The sequence below is a fragment of the Aulostomus chinensis genome, chromosome 21 (genome assembly GCF_037954235.1).
Source record: "Aulostomus chinensis isolate RoL2024-O1b breed Wild chromosome 21, RoL_Achi_v1.0, whole genome shotgun sequence".
In the NCBI taxonomy this organism is placed as follows: domain Eukaryota; kingdom Metazoa; phylum Chordata; class Actinopteri; order Syngnathiformes; family Aulostomidae; genus Aulostomus; species Aulostomus chinensis.
The window spans coordinates 20,902,802-20,919,977 of record NC_141340.1 but is presented as its reverse complement, the minus strand read 5'-3'; the positions used below and the strand labels follow the sequence as shown (position 1 = coordinate 20,919,977).

At 50.4% G+C, this 17,176-nt stretch overlaps 1 protein-coding gene across 3 annotated transcripts in view; it reads right to left on the bottom strand.

The window, feature by feature from the left end:
* Positions 1 to 17,176, bottom strand: part of zeb1b (zinc finger E-box binding homeobox 1b) — a 65,001-nt gene that overhangs the window by 43,062 nt on the left and 4,763 nt on the right. Inside the window, exon 2 of one of the 3 annotated variants that reach the window (XM_086190917.1) lies at positions 7,254 to 7,377. Coding sequence is in view for 1 of the 3 variants with exons in the window: in XM_086190919.1 (XP_086047045.1) it covers positions 5,696 to 5,753 (58 nt within the window). In the remaining 2 variants the exon portion in view is untranslated. Of the gene's footprint in view, positions 1 to 5,565; positions 5,650 to 5,695; positions 5,769 to 7,253; positions 7,378 to 17,176 lie in introns of those variants that run through there. The other 2 variants (XM_086190919.1, XM_086190918.1) reach the window with 2 other exon arrangements.

The window sequence follows — 17,176 nt, the reverse complement described above, 5'->3', positions numbered from 1 at the left end:
CTGCACTAACAGCTACACATGCTGGACACGGCGCCCATTTATGGACAGAGCCGAGGGAGGCCCCGCTATGTTTTGACTGCAAACACCTGAATGCTGGCTGAGCAAGGACAGGTGGGCAGGGACGGGTCAAAGGTCGCTGGCTGTGTTTCAGTTCCCAGACTTGGCTAAAGTCACAGACGCTTGAATGTGTCCAGAAACAAAAAACCCATCAACAATTCATACTTCTGAATGACATCATGAGTTTGAGCGCCACCTTACAACAGAGTATAAGAGCATGTACATGTTCATCCAGCTAAAGCCGTTGTGTAGTGGTACGAACCACCAAACGTGGTGATATAAGGCTGTAGACTGATGGCAGCCTAAACCAGCAGCATCTTACAGCAGGTTACTAAACTACCTGCAGAAATCAATCAGTCTCTTGTAACTCCCATTTTTCTGCCTGCTTTGTGTTTCTCCTTCACAGTTACACACTGTAGCCTTTTGTACAGCAGTGTGTGTCTAGACTTGGCTGCCTCCTCAGGTTGGGTCACACTAGGGGGCCGTGGGGAGCTCAACAGAATGCTCATGGGTTAAATGGGGCGATGCGGATGCTCTGCACCTCCCTCTATTCTGCCCGCTCCCTGTTTTCAGGCCGGCTATTCTCTTCTCATTAATCCCATGTGGATGTTTATCCATGTTGACATTCAGCATTGCAGCCGGGCCGCTCTCTGACTAACAAACAGGGTGACTAAGGTTTTTTTTTGCCTGAGCTGTCACAGGGCTAGCTTAGCCCAGCTAGTTCAGTGCACAGGCTTGGAGAACAGAGAGGCACTCGATTTGTTAGTCACTCTGGCCCTTGGGACATCACAGCCAGGCTGTGCAACTGGAATCAGTGTGTGAATATGAATGCGTACCCCCTCAGGAGGGCCATTATCAGTTCTATGTGCCATGGAGAGGAAAATCAATACGGTCATCATAATGGGCTGGCAAAAAGCCAGCCACTAGGCCGTGTTCAGAGCACAATACACGGCAGCGGATTACTCGTCATCTGATGTCATCTAATTTGATCCCTGTAGACGGAGACACTGGGACTGTAATTAGGTCAAGCGCGTTTAGATGGAACGAGTGAGCCAACATCTATGTCAAAAAGACAATAAAAAGTTAATATTCAGGTGGTCTGGAGAGAAGCTGCAGCAGAGGTTTGCCCTGATGAGTTCCTGCCACAAACACAAGCTGGCGTGAGCCCCTCACCGGGCCCGCCTTCTGCCTATTGTGTCGGTCCAGTCTTTTTCATTAACCGCTCCACTGAGGACCACAAGCAGGGGAGGGGATGGACGGGCGGGCGGGAAGAGAGAGAGAGGGAGGTGGTGGTAATGATGTGGGGGTGAAGGGTGAGCAAGGAGGGGTCTGCAGACAGACCCGGAGGGGCTCACTGTGGGCCTGAACAGCAGCCACCCAGCACATGATTAAAAACACCCATCAACAGGCAGCGCGAGGCACAACATGCACACCGTATACGTCCGTGAGGGTAGCAATTTAGAGGTAATCACTCCCTCAAGTGTACACACTACTAGAATATTACCTCCCCCCATACCTGAGGGGAGGGGCCCAGCAACAGAGAGACCCTGAGGGAACGAGGGACAGTGGCGATGCGAGGACAGTTTCATGAGGCCGAACTGGTTCTGCCAACACCTGTGAGCCAGCGAGGAGGTCGGAGGAGGCTATCCAGCTCCATTAGCGTGCGTGATACGTTTAGCTGAGCTCCCCTCGCCGCGCTGCACTGCCGCCATCACTTCCTGTCTCAGTATCAGTGTTTGTTGGCTGCCCAGGCTGCTGCAGACGACTTACTCAGTAACAACAAGCATGTCCGGGTGGAGCATATGCCCCGCTGCTGTGTCACATCGAGGCAGCAGCTCTGGACACTACAGGACATAAATGATCCCTCACATTTGGAGGAGGGGGCTGGGGGCTGGGGGGAGGGGGCTTTGCTCTGTTGCAACGGCTGTTTTTCAGCTCAGTGAGCCGACCCGCTGCTACAAGCTACCACTACGCCACACACTCCAAACTGGGCGACTCCAGCACGTTGCTGCCAGAGCTGCGTCGCCCTGCGAGGTGCACGGCCCCCATCACGCTGTCCCATCAAGTAGATGCACCTCTCATGGCCCAGGGTGGGATTCAGGGAAGCGTCTGCCTGCCGGGCCAAAGTAAGCCTTCATCCTGACACTGAAAAGAGCACACCTGGACGCTTAAAAATACACAGGATGGAAACGCAGCAGCGGGATGGTGAGGCACGCAGGCGTGACGTGGACCTGAACTACATTTCCTAGGCAAAAATGTCAGAGTGCTGCAACTGTGGCCCTCCAAGGCCCAAAGCTGCATGAGAGAAGGATTTGATGAATTCTGTGAACGTTCCACAGATTCCTCCCTCACGGGGACCTTTGGGAAAAGAATGGGTCATATGCAAATGGCATGCACAGTATGGAGGAGAAGTTTCCCACAAGCGGAGTGTGAAAAGGGCTCTCCCTCCCCATGCCGGGCCGCTGAATGGGCCTTTTCTTCTGCACTGAAAGTGTGTGAGGTAGAGCAGGCAAACTGCAAAGGTAACTAGGCTCTTTCTCCTCAGGCTTTCTCACTAAAGCCTGAACACACAATGGTTCATTTACGCATTCAACCACACAAACCCCAATAAAGCACATCCAAGCGCAGTTAAGGGGGTTACTGAACCTGACTCTGGGTTTAAAACTCCTCCTTTACGGAGGAAGAGCACCTTTTTATAGGCTAATTCTCTCAGCCTCCATGGGAGCAGCTAATCATTAAGCTGCCTTAACGGAGGTGGGAGTGTGGTCGTACATCACATCATTTTAATTCCCTGCATGGTCAGATGAGGACAGGCCTTTTCCCACCCTCATCATCATCCTGAGGCATTAAACCGGGCGCAAAACTTTATCCAGTATTTATTCTCTTAATTTCACCCAGCGGAGGGGGACAGGCTCCCCTGGGGTCCGTCCCGGGTCTCCAGCAGGTGTCACGGTTCTGATCTGCTCCTTCAGCTGTCACCTGTTGTAAAAATCTCCGGTCACCTCTCACCAACTCGCTCCATCCCCCACATTCGACTCTGTGGGGAACACACAGTCCCCAGTTTAAGGGGTCAGTGAAGAATGGACAGAGAGAAGGAGGGAGAGGAGAAAAAGCCGAGCGCCCCCCCCCCCCCTTCCCCTTTCATTGAACAGACTTAAACACAAACACAATTGGACATGCTGGAAGCCTCACAATGGCACAGGGGGGAAAGTGAAGTCATACTCCAGGCACGCTGGGTGCCTAGGTCAGGGGGCAATCAACAGCACCCCTGGCTACTGTGTCGTAACCCCCAAATAAAGGAGAAGCTGTGGAGGAGGAGTGAGAGGGGAGAAGCAGACAGGCAGCAGAGCAGCGGCGGGGGCGGGGGGGATTTTCTTCTTACTTGGCACTTTCAAATGAAGCTGCTGAGGAAGTTGGTGAAAGCAGTGAGATAAATGAAAAATTTCCTCCTCTGCTAAAGTGTTCACACAACAGGGGCGAGCCTTTAAAACGTAAACAGATGTCGTTTAAAACGCCGGAGTGGCACGCAGGGCCGGGGTGGCGTCCTCGCCGCTGCCTGTTCCTGACACCCGGAGCACCATATTATCTACACAGGGTTCAGCATTTCCTGCAACCGCTGGCCAAAAGTGAGGGATGATTCACTGAAGAACGCAGCGGAGAGCCAGAGACAAGAGGGAAGAGGAAGAGGCAGCCTCTCAATGAGGCTGCAACCTTTGTGCGCACTCAGCTAAAGTTTCTTGGTAACAGTGTCCCACGGCCGGCGGCCGGAGGGGGAGGCCACAGCGCCGCCCAGCCATGTTCACGGCCCTGTTTATTTTTGCAAAGAATGTTAATACCGGCCACATTCCTCTATTCCCAAACCGTTGTGTTAAATTACCATAGCAGGGACTGGCTGCTGCTCCCAGGGGAGCTGACAGGAGGCGAGCTGGAGGTCCCACCCACCAGACACCTGTCGGGCTGCAGGCTGTTAACACCTCTGGGTGACCAGCGGGGACGTGGCTCACCGTGGCTCGGCTTTCCCGCACCGACGCCACCATCGGCCCACCACTTGTGGCCTGCTCGATGCCAGGAGCCCAAACAATCAGGAGCAGTGAAAGTTTGCTCCCCTGGTGCATGCGGGTGGAGGTGCAGGAGCCAGCGGCCCACAAACAAATGTCCAAGAGAAGTAAAGCAGCTGCGCAGCCGCTGCAGCCGCAGCCTGATGCAGCCGCAGGCACACCGGTGCTCCCCGGTGGGCGGAAGTAGGACTCCAAAAATCACCGTGGCTCTGCGGCAGACGCGCAGGAGCCAAACTAAGAGGCGGCCATCAGTTGGGACACCAACAGGCTCGTGCCACTACCGGCAAATGTTCAATAAAACCGCGTTACTGTCAAAACAGGAAACGAGGAGGCGGGACGCCGGTCTCCGTCCACACCCAGACAGCGGGACCCACCGAGGCGTGTCCGCGTGTCCAGAGACCGAGAGCTGAGCTGGACGCGCCCCGCCGTCCTCCACGGTGTCAGAACTCCTGGAGGCGGGCTGCCGGTCCCCCCGCAGCCCCTCCGAGTGACCCGCATCCCCCATCACCCGAGAAAACACCGACCGCCCGACCGCGTGTTTAATAACCAACAAGCATCCACACCACCAGCGACCCGCCGCTCCTCAAACACAAAGAACCGGACGCGGGTTCAAAGTCGAGTTACATTTGCACTTCTGCCTCTCCGGGACTTCGAGCAGCGGCTCCGCGTGGCAGCTACACACCATAAACACGTTCACGCCACCGGGAGCTGGAGCCGGAGCCGGCCCGGGTCACCGGGTACCAGGGTCAGCCAGAGCCAAACGGAGAGGAGGCGAGCGCTCGCGCCCACCGTCCCACTAGAACTAGGATTCCCAGCGCGCGACAGCAGAGGATTCGCTCTCCTTATATGGCCCTGCACGCGGACGGAGCGCGTGAGAGGTCCCCTCGCTCCCCGAACCGTGTTTCTCCCGAGCTCTCCGGAACCCCCCCCCCCCTCCCCCAAACCCGGACCCACCGGAGAAAAGAACCCAACAAGTTGAAGGATGGAGAGGAGGAGCGACTCCGATCTCGCCTCGCCGACTGTTTCTCATCCCTTGCGCTTCCTAACGGCACCGCGGCGTCGCGGAGGACCGTTACGACTGTCACAGGCGCGTCACAGCCGCGAGGACCCGAGCCGGAGCGCGTCCGGTCCACCTCGCAGCAACAGGGTCCCGGCAGTCGCACTCCCCCGCCCGGCGCTCGACACAGGCGCAGCTCTACGGGCTTCCACCAGAAACAGCCGCAGATCCACAACGGCAGCGCCAGGTGGAGGCAGGTCCGAGCGCACGGACTCGACACGCAGACCTCGAGAACCGCTGAGCAGGCGGACCAGGACCAGCGCAGAGAGCCGGAACATGAGGAGAGATGAAGGGAGCGGAGCGCGAGCGCAGCGGGCTGAGGTGCGAGTAACGGTCCGCGGCTCGCGAGGCAGGTATAACGGTCCGCGGCTCGAGCTGGAACACAGCGCTCACCCCAACAATCCTAGTTACTAAAAACACACTTCTGGCTGTCCAAAGTTTTCGGCGGAGCCACCGGGAGCCCGAGCAGCCTCCCGGCCGCCCCCCGAGCGAGCCGCTCGGCGTCAGGAGGAGTTTGACTCACCGCTGTTCCTCCGCGGGTTTGCCTGCTTCCTGCGCTTACACCTGGGGCCATCCGCCATGATCCTTTCGCTGTGTCTAAATGCTGCCGGAGCGTCACCTCCTCTCTCACCCCCTCTCCCCCTCCTCCTCCTCCTCCTCCCTCCCCTTCACCTCCCCTTATCCGCACCTGGTTTACGACACTCAGCTTTACGACAACACCTTCCCGCACCCCCCCCCCCCCCCCCCCCGACCCGCGCTGCCGGAACATTTCCTGCTAAGTCCTGGAAGTGAGAGAGATGACGGCGCCCTACCTGCTGCCTTGTTTAGTCCAGGCAGATATTCTTCTGTCCTACCAGGCAGGGAGGGTGAAGGTAGAGATGGTACTAGTACTACTACTACTAGTACAACTATTACTACTAGTACTATGAAGTTTACCTGAACACAACACTGGTTAGATATTTTAACTTTATAAAATAGATTATAAAAAAACACTGTTTTTTTGTCAAACTTTCAGTATGTCATGGTAAGCACCTTGAATGTGTGTGTGTGTGTGTGTGTGTGTGTGTGTGTGTGTGTGTGTGTATGGCACAGTGGGACACAAACGCAGACAGTGTGTGAGACAGTGTGTTGGAGGAAGGAAGAGGTCATAAGACTGTCATCACTGATTCAATCCTCCACCTAAAGAAAGACCCTGCTGTTCTCCTGAGCCCGGCTCACCGCAGCGCTGATGAAGAGGACGCAGACATGCCAGCACAATCAGCAGGTTCAGACTGCCTCCAATCAGACACACACACACACACACACACACACACACACACACAAAAGGCTTATCACACCGGCTCTGTGCAAATAGAAAAAAAAAACAAAAAATGAAGAATCACATGTTTGAGGTGAATTCTTCTGAAGTTTGTTCCTCTGCGCAGAGTGAAATGATGCTTGTGGTCTCATGACGTACAATTATAGGTCAGAGGAGCAGCAGTTGCTGCGAGGCGGTGGCTATTCTTGAAGCTCAGGACTATAAGGTTTCTGGTGCCAGGACCTCTGGTATGTCACATTGTGTCATCATTCAGTTTTTTGTGGTTGCGCGACTGTTTGCCTCAGCACGGGTGTGTGCTAATGCCAAGAGTGACTGTTTAATGGGGCCTTGAGCAAGCAGAAGTTGCCAGGCTGACCTCTGTCCGTCTGCAAGGTAAACACATATATTTGGATTTCATTATACTGTACAACCATGTATTGAATTTGATGTCATAAGGTAATCGCCTTAATATAAATCCCGCCGTGAAGCATTTAGAGACACGAGGTAACAGACTCCCATTACAGCTTATCATTCAGCTCCATGTAACAGTTTGTGTACATTGGTTGGCAGCTCTCTGGTCTGAATAATTCAGTAGCAGCGGAGCAGTCCGGGTCTGAGGGCAGGCTGCCCAGACAGAGAGTAATAACTTTAACATAAACAACACCTCCAAACTTGCTCCAGGTGGCCCCTTCCACCAATAGACCGGCTGGCGAGGGGAGGGAGGGGAGGGGAGCACAGAAACCGTCTGCATCAGCAGAGATCAATGAGGAGACGCTCAGCTAACCGTGCGGTCGTAGCGCTGCTCCCTGCACTCTGAGCCTGGAAAATTAGGATGCTTGTTATCCATGGAAACTCCGATCTTTTCCCATTTTCCTTGGATCATGTCGCTATTAGCATGAAGTCAGCGTCTGTGGAAAACAAAGAGCAACGATTACACAGCTACTGCTAATATGAAATTGCCTGAAATGTCCTTGCGCTATTTCAGGAACTGGAGTAGCGAGTTATTTTCTCTGGCAAATGTTTGACTGGAGCTCTTTCGTACACCAGTAAATGGGATGTTGTTGGGAACACGCAGGATTCCCGCTGACCCCTCAGCGATGTGGACAAGGACAAGGTCAGACCAGGCCCTTGCAACAGGACACTCATCTAATTTCATAAAACCTCGCACTGAAACCATGAACCAACAAAAGCAGAGGCCGTTTTTATTATGGAGACTCTGTAAGTTCCCCTTGAAGAGGGCAGAGAGACGCTATCCACCTGAATAATGACATCAGCAATAAAAGCCAGATATTGTCTTAACTAATGTCAGCCATGACCAGAAATGAAAGGCAGACTCTTGCTCTTCCTCTGGGGACTTGAAACTGAAGAGAGGACGGAGGCAGGGGGGGAAGCGGGGAGGGAGGGGGGAGGGAGGGATAAGCAGCCATCCTCTACTACATTAAGGGATCATGCTGCTCCCTGAAAATGAGTATTGATCCTCTTAGGTCCAGGATCGTTTAGGAGATTAATGTGAGAAGTGGTTGAGCTTCATGGTGCTCCATGAGGACCAGGGGATCAGCTCAGTGGGACAGCCCAGCCAAACCAGCCTATCGCTGAGAGGGGACAGAGGTGCAGTTGTGCTCAAAGCGGAGAGGGTGGGGGGGGCAAATCAGCCCCGCACATCCAACCTCACTAAGAGTGCCATCTGGGCCGTCGGCTAAGAGCATCATCTGGATGTGGAGGGGTCGGAGGGGTGGGCTGGCCAAGGTAAGAACGAGGGAGGGCCAGAGGGGGTCAAATAGAAACAATCTGTGGGGAAGGAGAGAACTGAGGGAGTGAGGGAAGGAGCAGAGGAAACGAGAGCAGAAGAGAGGAACAGAAAGTGCAAAAGGAGGACAACGGAAAGGTTCTCCCTGCTCCAAATAGAGAGAAGAAACAGTGACAGAGAGACGCAGCAAAGCCTAAACTGCTTAATCTCTCCCAAGAGACAGCAGCTAAATGTGAGGTCCACCTCCTCCTCCCCTCTCCAGACCACCAACCCCCACACACACAGCGCCGCCGCCGCCGCCATGCCAGTCAAGGATGCGCAAAGACACACACTAAGCTTGTAAAGTGCAAGTGATACTGATGAGTTTTAGCCCTCAGATGATCGTCGGGCTGCACTAATTGCGGGTTTGTATTCCTGAACGTGGCTCCTCTAACGTCATCCTGCTTGGCTCTGGTTGCGAGCCTGAGAACTTTCTCATGTCTCTCCTGGGGTCGCGCAGCCCTCAGGGAAACTCCTAAAACAAATATTAGCTCAAGTATTGAGTAGCAGTTGAATGCTTGCTGTCAGAATCTGAAACCCAACAATACAATGTTTTGAGGACGAGATGTCAATCTCTCCATTTTTTTCCCACTGCGCCAGAGAACTCTCAGCTCACTTCCGCTTTCCTCTATGGATTTTTTTCTCAAGACAGGAAGTAGCTGACGCGCTGGTTGAGGAGAGCCACTCCCCAAACATGCTAGTTATGGGGGAAAGGTGAACACCACTTATCAGTCATGGAAAGTGGTGGAAAAAAAGCTTCCTCTCCCTCATCACGTGATGCTACAAGAAGCATATGACAGACCCAGTTACACAAACAAACTCCCATGATTCCACGGGGCTGGGTGGCCCGAGGCCGGAGAGCTCCTGACCCCTGGGTGAACGTAATGCTTCTTGTCTTCTCGGCAGGCCAAGATACATACTTGTTTTGGCTGGGGGGACGTGTGTGTGAACTTACCCTGACACACACACGCTCGCACACAGCCCCGGTAGTCCGGGGCGGCCGACCCGGTCCGCTCCCCTCTGTTGCGACCGTCAGGAGGAGGCAGCCGTCATCTGGAGAGCCCAGTTTACATTCATACTGTATTTATTGGCCCGCTGGTTGCGTTTTACTGCTCGTTTGTCCTCGTGGCTGGAACAGCGCTGGTGAGCTCTGCGAGGACGTCAAGCTCAGTCTATCAAGCTGTTGTTTTTGGAGGCATCTTCTCGCTGCTGAAACCAGTGTGAACTGAGGTGTTCGCCGCCGCCGCCACCACCGCCGCCACGAGGTTATTAATCAGGTGATGCAGCAGTGATGCATTCTTCACATGCTGGTTGTTTCTCCTCTGCATATTCAGAGTTTGAATGTCTGAAATTTACTTGAAAGGGACTTCAAGGAACTTTTGACTGGAGCTACTTTCTACACACCAACTAAAGCTTTGGTATGGGAGATCCAGTAGATCCAGCAGGTACAGTAGATCCTCTTATTTGTGGAACTGCTGGAGGAACTTTGGCAGGCTAATAACCAGAACGGGCAACCATGGAGTGCAGGATAACAGCGAGGTCAGGTGGAATAACTCCCCGTGAGGTTAATATCTCTCACACACTCGTCTGACATGTTCATAGAAAATGTAATTAATGGGTTCCTTAAGTGGCGTATTATTTTCCAAGCAGCTGGAGTCACAATCCAGCTGGAGAATCCGTCCCACCGGGCGTCTAGTTGTGCACTTGTGTGTTCATCTAAAGTGGCTCGTCCAATCAGTGTCTTTTGAGGAGGTAGGAGGTGTGGTTTAGGTGTGATGACAGCACGACTGTTCAAAACAACAATGGTTAGCGTAGCCGCTTTAGCCTTGGCTACGTCAGAGCTGCTGTGTGAGATGAGCAAAGAACGCCACTGAAGGCGTTTCTCAAGGGGAGCCTAGCCTGAGCGTGTCAGCTTCCACGTGAGTTCGTTGATCTGATTGGTTGGATCTAGGAGGACAGACGCCGACGGTCAGATGATGAAAGTGTTACAGTTCCTACGAAGACTCCCTGGATGTTCCAGTTAACCAACATCATTGTTATGTTTTAATCATACTGAATTTTATTTTGGCTGTATTTTATGAGTGTCAAACATGAGAAGTCAGTCGCAGATGCAGGGTTTTCTCTTTTCCTGCCCGAATCACAGCCACAACTCCTCAGCGCTGCAGCACCAACGAACCTTGAGACGTGATTGTGGTATCCTGATAGATTTTTCGTACTGTGTGCGTTTGTGTAGTGTCTTTTTAAATGTACCTAATAAATTCAATCAGTCACTTGAGAAACACATGAAAGTAAAACTAGCTTCAGGGCAAAAGAGATGAGAGATAAAATGTAGGATTTGTTATGGAGCATTTTAACGTGCTACTATGTTTTTATCCTTCCTCCACGTCACCGAACTCAGGTACGGGTGGAAGCTCACAGTAGCTGATGGATGAATATTAATTAGAGCAAGAGACCTTTACACAGCTAATATGTGACTTTCCGTGACAGGAGGATATGCATCTGTACATTAGAAGGAAACCTATGTGAGACTGAGAGAATAAAGTGTGGGTGGTTTATGTTTGTGTATTGCTTCTGTTTCAGTCTCTGATAGGCTGTTTTCACTGGATGAATATGAATACCACACACCTACTCTTTTCCCACACACGCTCACAGAACATCAGAACATTTTTCTCTATGCATGAATAGTGGCGGAGCACTGAAAATGAACATCCAAAATGCCAGCCAATTACTATGGGTGTCCCTTTACTCAACCTCTCCATATTAAGCCCTGGTTGTCAAACAGATTGTCTCCGGTGCTCCGAGCAGCCGGCGCTGTGAAACAGTTTTCATTAAGGGAGGATTGCCATGGGCCTTAGGCCGGCGGCTTAATGTAATTTCACAGCTCAGCGTCCTTGTGGCCACTTCAGGATCCAACCATGGCCACCCACACCTTTACAAGAGCCAGTGAGAGGTGCTGAAAGGGTGACGGGCCGCTAGTAAGTTTTAAGAGTGAAAAGGGAGCCCCAAAAATGAAATTCCAGCACAGGAAATGACTGCAATAATAATATAACAGCCAGTTAGGCTTTGGAACTAAACATGTAGAAAGATAGTCCTCATTTAGTGTAATGAAGTGCTCAGGTAGCAGAGCCCCCCCCACCCCCACCCCGCAGTCGTCTGATGCTGGAAGTGAAGTTGTGTTTATATTCTGGGAACTCTCTATGATGCTTTGTGAGGCCTCTCTTGTAATTTTCCTGGCAACGAACCCTCAACCTGTGTGCGTCTTTGCTGATTAAAGGTTTGGAAGTGTGCACTGGGTGGATTTACTCAGGTGTGGATGCTTCCAATTTGCTACCTGCTCATGCTCATCTCAGGGTTGTGTGCGCACGTGTGCAGCTTTGATGTGTGACATCGTTGTGTAGCCCAGGTCACACCTTGAGAACTACAGATATAAACCACGACACGCGGAGGGCGCCACACATCAGAACTGCCTGGGACATCTGGGCTAAACCAAGAGTGAACCAGTGTTTCATTTTCAAGTTTTACTACTTTGTCGAGTGCAACTTGATGGCTTGGAAGTGAGAAGAGGTCCGAAGCCCGGTGGAGGATACTCATGGAAACCTTCCACTCTTGCACACGTGCACAAACACCAGAACACACACTGTGAGGACGGGAGTAAACTTTCCTGTAGCCCAGGAGTGAGAGGAGTGTTAGGTTTGGATGCAGCGCGGCCTGCAGGAGGGAGACACACCTCCAACACTCGACTACCACCTGATATCAGTCCGAAACAGTTGTGGTGACAGGGGCTCAAGCGTGCTCGACGGTGCACCCAAAAATTATTGCAACTAATTAGACAAAGGGAAATACCAGGCAGTCCGAATATGAAGCAGGAGAGGACGGTGATGTTAGACCTTCAGGCGAGAGGCCCGATCATCCCAGAGCAGTCATTAGGTCCTTCACAAATCATCTTTACACCAATGAAGACCTTCTTCAGGCTTTAAAACAACCATTTTTATTATCTGGTTTGTTCAACACATACACAGACATTTAGAAAGCAGCAGTGAGTTCCTCTCCAGCGCCCGGCGTGTCTCACTGTCTTACCACCCCAAAGGGATACTTTGACGTTTTGGGACCCGTACTTGTTTACTTACTCGCCCAGAGTGACATGACACGATTTAAAGTTTCTTTGTTGTCCCGTTATAGGAACTGTGCTTGCAGCCTAAACACATTACAACACACAACATGAAGGCAGTATACTACACAAGACTCAAGGGAAACGACGCACAACAGTCAAAACCAAGCTAAGATGAATGTCAGCTCAGATGACAAAACGAGGAGGGGAGAAGTGCGTGGTGCCATCAACGGTTCAAATTCAACCCTCCCTTTGTCACTTTCCTTATGGGTTTCCCCGAAGAGGTTATGGGTTCTTCCGTGGCCCACGCTCCACGCCCTCAGCCTCGCCGTTTTTGCATAACCCTATTGATTAATCATCTGTAGTCCCTCACCTGCAGAGCGCAGCACAGGTGGGCTTACCTCTCTGAATATCAGACAAGCTCATTAACGTCATGAGTTCAAGTTAGTAAGTGGCTGAAAGAGGGCAACGCTCACTGCTTCAGATGAGGGAATAAATACACGGCACAATAATCTGTTCCTTTTTGGAGGAACATTGATTCTTCTGATTACTGTTGAATGTTTTCTTTCTATATTCACCTGAATGGGACTTTCAAGGTTCAGTGCAGTTTGTCCGTCCACCCACTCGTTGCTTTAACTGCAATTAACTGCAACTGCAACCCTGGTCCAGAGACGGGCCCTCTGGAACTCCTCACAAGTGACTTCACGACAGTTATTTCTAGTGTCCTAGATTCACTTGAAACTCTTCGCAGAGCTCAGATCTGCGCCGTGGTTTAGCCGACGCACACCACTGCTCTGAAGCACGCCTCCATTAGATTAGAGCACAGAACAGCATAAATCATGAGTTTTTACCTCTCGTGACATGAGTGTGAATCAGTGGTCACTATCCCCTGAGAAAACAGAGTATTTCTCTCCCTCAATCAAGAAAAATAAACACAATTTAGATTCCTTTTTCAACCCTGAACTAGATCTCTGTTAGCTGCTGTTCTCGTGAGTTTTGAGTTGGCATCAACTCTCTACTAACACACACACACACACACACACATCCTTCTGCAAGGTATAGCTTTCAGGGTGCTACCATTACAAACTGTTGTTGTTAATTGATCGCTTGGCCAACGCCGTCCCCCAGAAGCTTAAATTCTGCAAACCTTTACTTGAGAGACCACATTTTAATCCAGGGTCTCTAAATAATAATCATCGACCAGAATATCATCTTTCTTTATTTTGAAAAGAAGAAGAAGAAGAGTGTCTCAGCAACTCTCTCTTTACCCACATTTCTAACAGAGCCCTTTTTTTTTTTAAGGAACCCCTTTCGATTAGATTTCAGGTCCTATCGCTCCTAGAATGCTACGCGTACGGAGGTGGTGAAGGATCTTCTGTTTGCTATGGACTCAGATTTTACCTCCGCGCTGCTTTTGCTGGATCCCCGTGTTGCTTTTGACGCCATCAATCATTTTATGCTCGTCGACCCACTGGAAAATCACTGTGGTGTTTCTGGCCTGGCTCAGTCTTGGTTTAGGTTTTACTGAAAGAACACAGTGTCTCCGACAGTAATACCACATCTAATTTGTTTGATGTGAGATCTGGAGTACCTCAAGGCTCTGTTCTCACCTCTATACTTTTCTTTCTTTTTATATTCCACTGCTCGGCCAAATTATGTGACTCATTGAATACATTTCCACTGCTGAGTCAGAAGGCAAGTGAGAGGGAGATGCTGGTCACTGGCGCTGCTCCACACAGATACCAGATCAATAAATAACTCAAAAACTGGAGCTTTTCTCAAAGTCTGGAAATGAAGAAACTGTGTGTGTCTTTTGATCTGCTCATCTTGAATCTTCACCATTGCGTCATCCAGACCTGCTCATCATAATGTTTGGTTTTTAGCTCGGCCTTGTGCTCAGGTGAGAGTGCTGCAGCTAGAGGAAGTGCCACATTCTCACCAGGTGCTGCTGAAGTCTGTTCAAAGCCTGTATGGGCCCTCTGACACCAGTTTGATCTCAGTCAAGCTTCCATCCAGACCTAACCCTCTGGGGCCTCAGCCTCACATCTCCAAGGTCTCTAACATAATTTGAGCCTCTCCATCAACACACCTGAATCAAATGTATATTTGGCGCTGCGGGGGGCCGGCTGTGTCAAGCTGCGATGACACTGCTGACATACTGGTGGAGGAAGGGCCCATTCGGAGCTGGACACATAGTTCAGAGTTGAGCGAATTATATTTGAACAGCAGCAGTTCCATTTGCTGAAAATGCCCAAAAGAGCTCAGACCAGAGGAGGTGGGCGATGCGTCGTTACATTTCCAGGGAGACGCACGTCGGACTGCGCTCGCAATGGTGCCATCTTCACCGCGGAGTTTGGAGTGGGTTCAAAGACAGGCCGAGGCAGGAGAAGGGAAGTAAAGAGGGGAAACGTGAGGAGCAGGAGAATGATGAACGCAGGAGAAGAGGAGTGAAGATCAGACGAGCGAAGAGGAGTGAAGATCAGACGAGCAGATGCAGGAAACAAGATATTACGTTGATAAGATATTTATGACCAGAAATATTTACATCTTATATCCATTTGGGACATTCCCATGGTCTAATGAGAGATGAGTCTTGATCATCGCACTGAAGAACAGAACATCGTTGGATTTTGTCTCGTCTTTGTCTTGTTAGGTTTTCAACTTGAGAAAGGCCTCGTCTACTGTCCTCTGCTTGTGGGCCGCAGGACGACTGACAGGTCAATAAGACAAGGTTGAACCAAGAAATCTGTTATAGTTGGAGTGAGTATTCACCACTGGTCCAGTTCAGTTCAGATTACTGGAAACACGTTCGCTTGGCACTGCTGCTGAGCCTCCATCCACATTGTTATGGGCTGGATTCAAACCAGGATGGAGGCTCAACAGGATGTTTTCTTCCTCAACAGATGTTCCTCCGCTATCTTATCTCCAACAGTGTGAAAGTTAGTGCTTGTAACTGCCGTAAACTTTAAAGACAGAAAAAAGAAGAAGAGTCTCAGTGGGGGAGATGCTCCCTGGTGGGCTGAGCAAAAGCCCCCAATGTTTACAGTATCTGGCCCCGCCCCCTACAACCTCTCAGAATCTGTGTCCTGCAGGGCCAGACCCTGGAAGACCGTCAGACATGGCAGACCCCTGAAGGTCTCGTACACTCTGTAACCGCTGACGTCACTGCTGGACGCGGACGCTGCAGCTGCTCAGGTAGATACAGGGACAAATCTGAGCTAACACACACTGCGTGACACGAGGCAGCGAATGAGTCAAAAACAACCATCAGGCTAACCTTCACATTATGAGTCACGAGCAAGAGACGCTCATGCTTATTCAGTGTGTCCACTGAGGTGTGCAGCCTCTTCATTTAATATTTCCATAAGGTTGCATATGAGTATATGCAAGGCAACCCGGTAATAAGAAGGTAATGCATTCTGTGCCAATGGCAAAAGGTACGCTTGAAACATCCCTCACAGGAGCAGCAGTTTTCAACTTGACAGTGGACACATACATAATTAAGCCAACTAAAGGAATGAATATTTAATCTTGAAGCATTTTCATCTCCAAACATCAAAACACCTCAATGTCTCACATAATGAGCAAGGTAAATTACTTTTATTCACAGAGGGAAATGCTCACTCAAGTACCTTGCCTGGAATACATGTAAATATATATACTTCTATGTGTTAGTAAGAAATGACACAAGTGGACAAGAGGAAACGACACACACCAATTAATTTGGAGTGATTGCAGAATTGGTTAGAATTCTTTGAGTCCTTGGAGGAGCTGGTGGTTAAACTGTAATTGTATCAGAACGCTATTGTAGCCTGATCTCACTCAAACAGACCCGGATTCATAAGTGGCCCCAGGATTTGAGGTCCACGGATATAAAAGCTCATGCCAATAGAGACGATAAATTATTCCAAAACGTGTCATTATTTCATTTTTACTTGTGTAGTAGTGTATTTTTTTGCCATTTTCTCCTGTTCTGTGGTGGCATAGAGGCTCTTAGATGTCAGAGTTTCCAAAGAATAGGTCATAAATTACCCTGCAGGAACTTGAACGAGGGAAAGTGCAGTGTTGTTGGGGTGGGTCGTGCAACCAGTGAAGTATCTATCAGTCAAAGCTGATGTGGACTGGCTCCCTATACACCCTCATAGATGGGAATTAACCTGCCACAGCTTGAAACGCTTTACTGAGCGCTGGTCGATACTGTCATTATCCTAAAGCAATTCTTAATTCTATTTGGCCCAGAGCTAAAGATCCTCATATTGATCACAAAGTAGGGATGCCACAACTACTTTTTCTATAGTTAAAACCTCAGCACGCCTGTATGTGTTGGATTATAAGGTCCAGCTTCTCTGCTCAATATACAGAAGCTTAACAATAACCGAGGACGTCGTGTTTGTCCGCCTGTTTGTCTGTCAGCAGGACTACAGAATGACTGGGAGGCTGATTTTCACCGGGCATGACGGGTAGGTGTTCTAAAACACACCAGCAAGTTAGCAGCAGCGAACGTCCAGTTCCCTCATCTCACACTCAATGGGATTTCAGTTAAATGCTGGAAAAAAGGATGGACGTAAATCACTGTTTTGATCAACAATATAAAATACTTCACATTAAAAGCCCGGGTTGCTAACAAGGCTAAAGGAGCCGACAGATGTTTGGAGGTCATTACAATACCTCATCCCTGACATGCTAACTTCTCACTGGACTACAATATTAACTCATCCCTGACATGCTAACTTCTCACTGGACTACAATATTAACTCATCCCTGACATGCTAACTTCTCACTGGACTACAATATTACCTCATCCCTGACATGC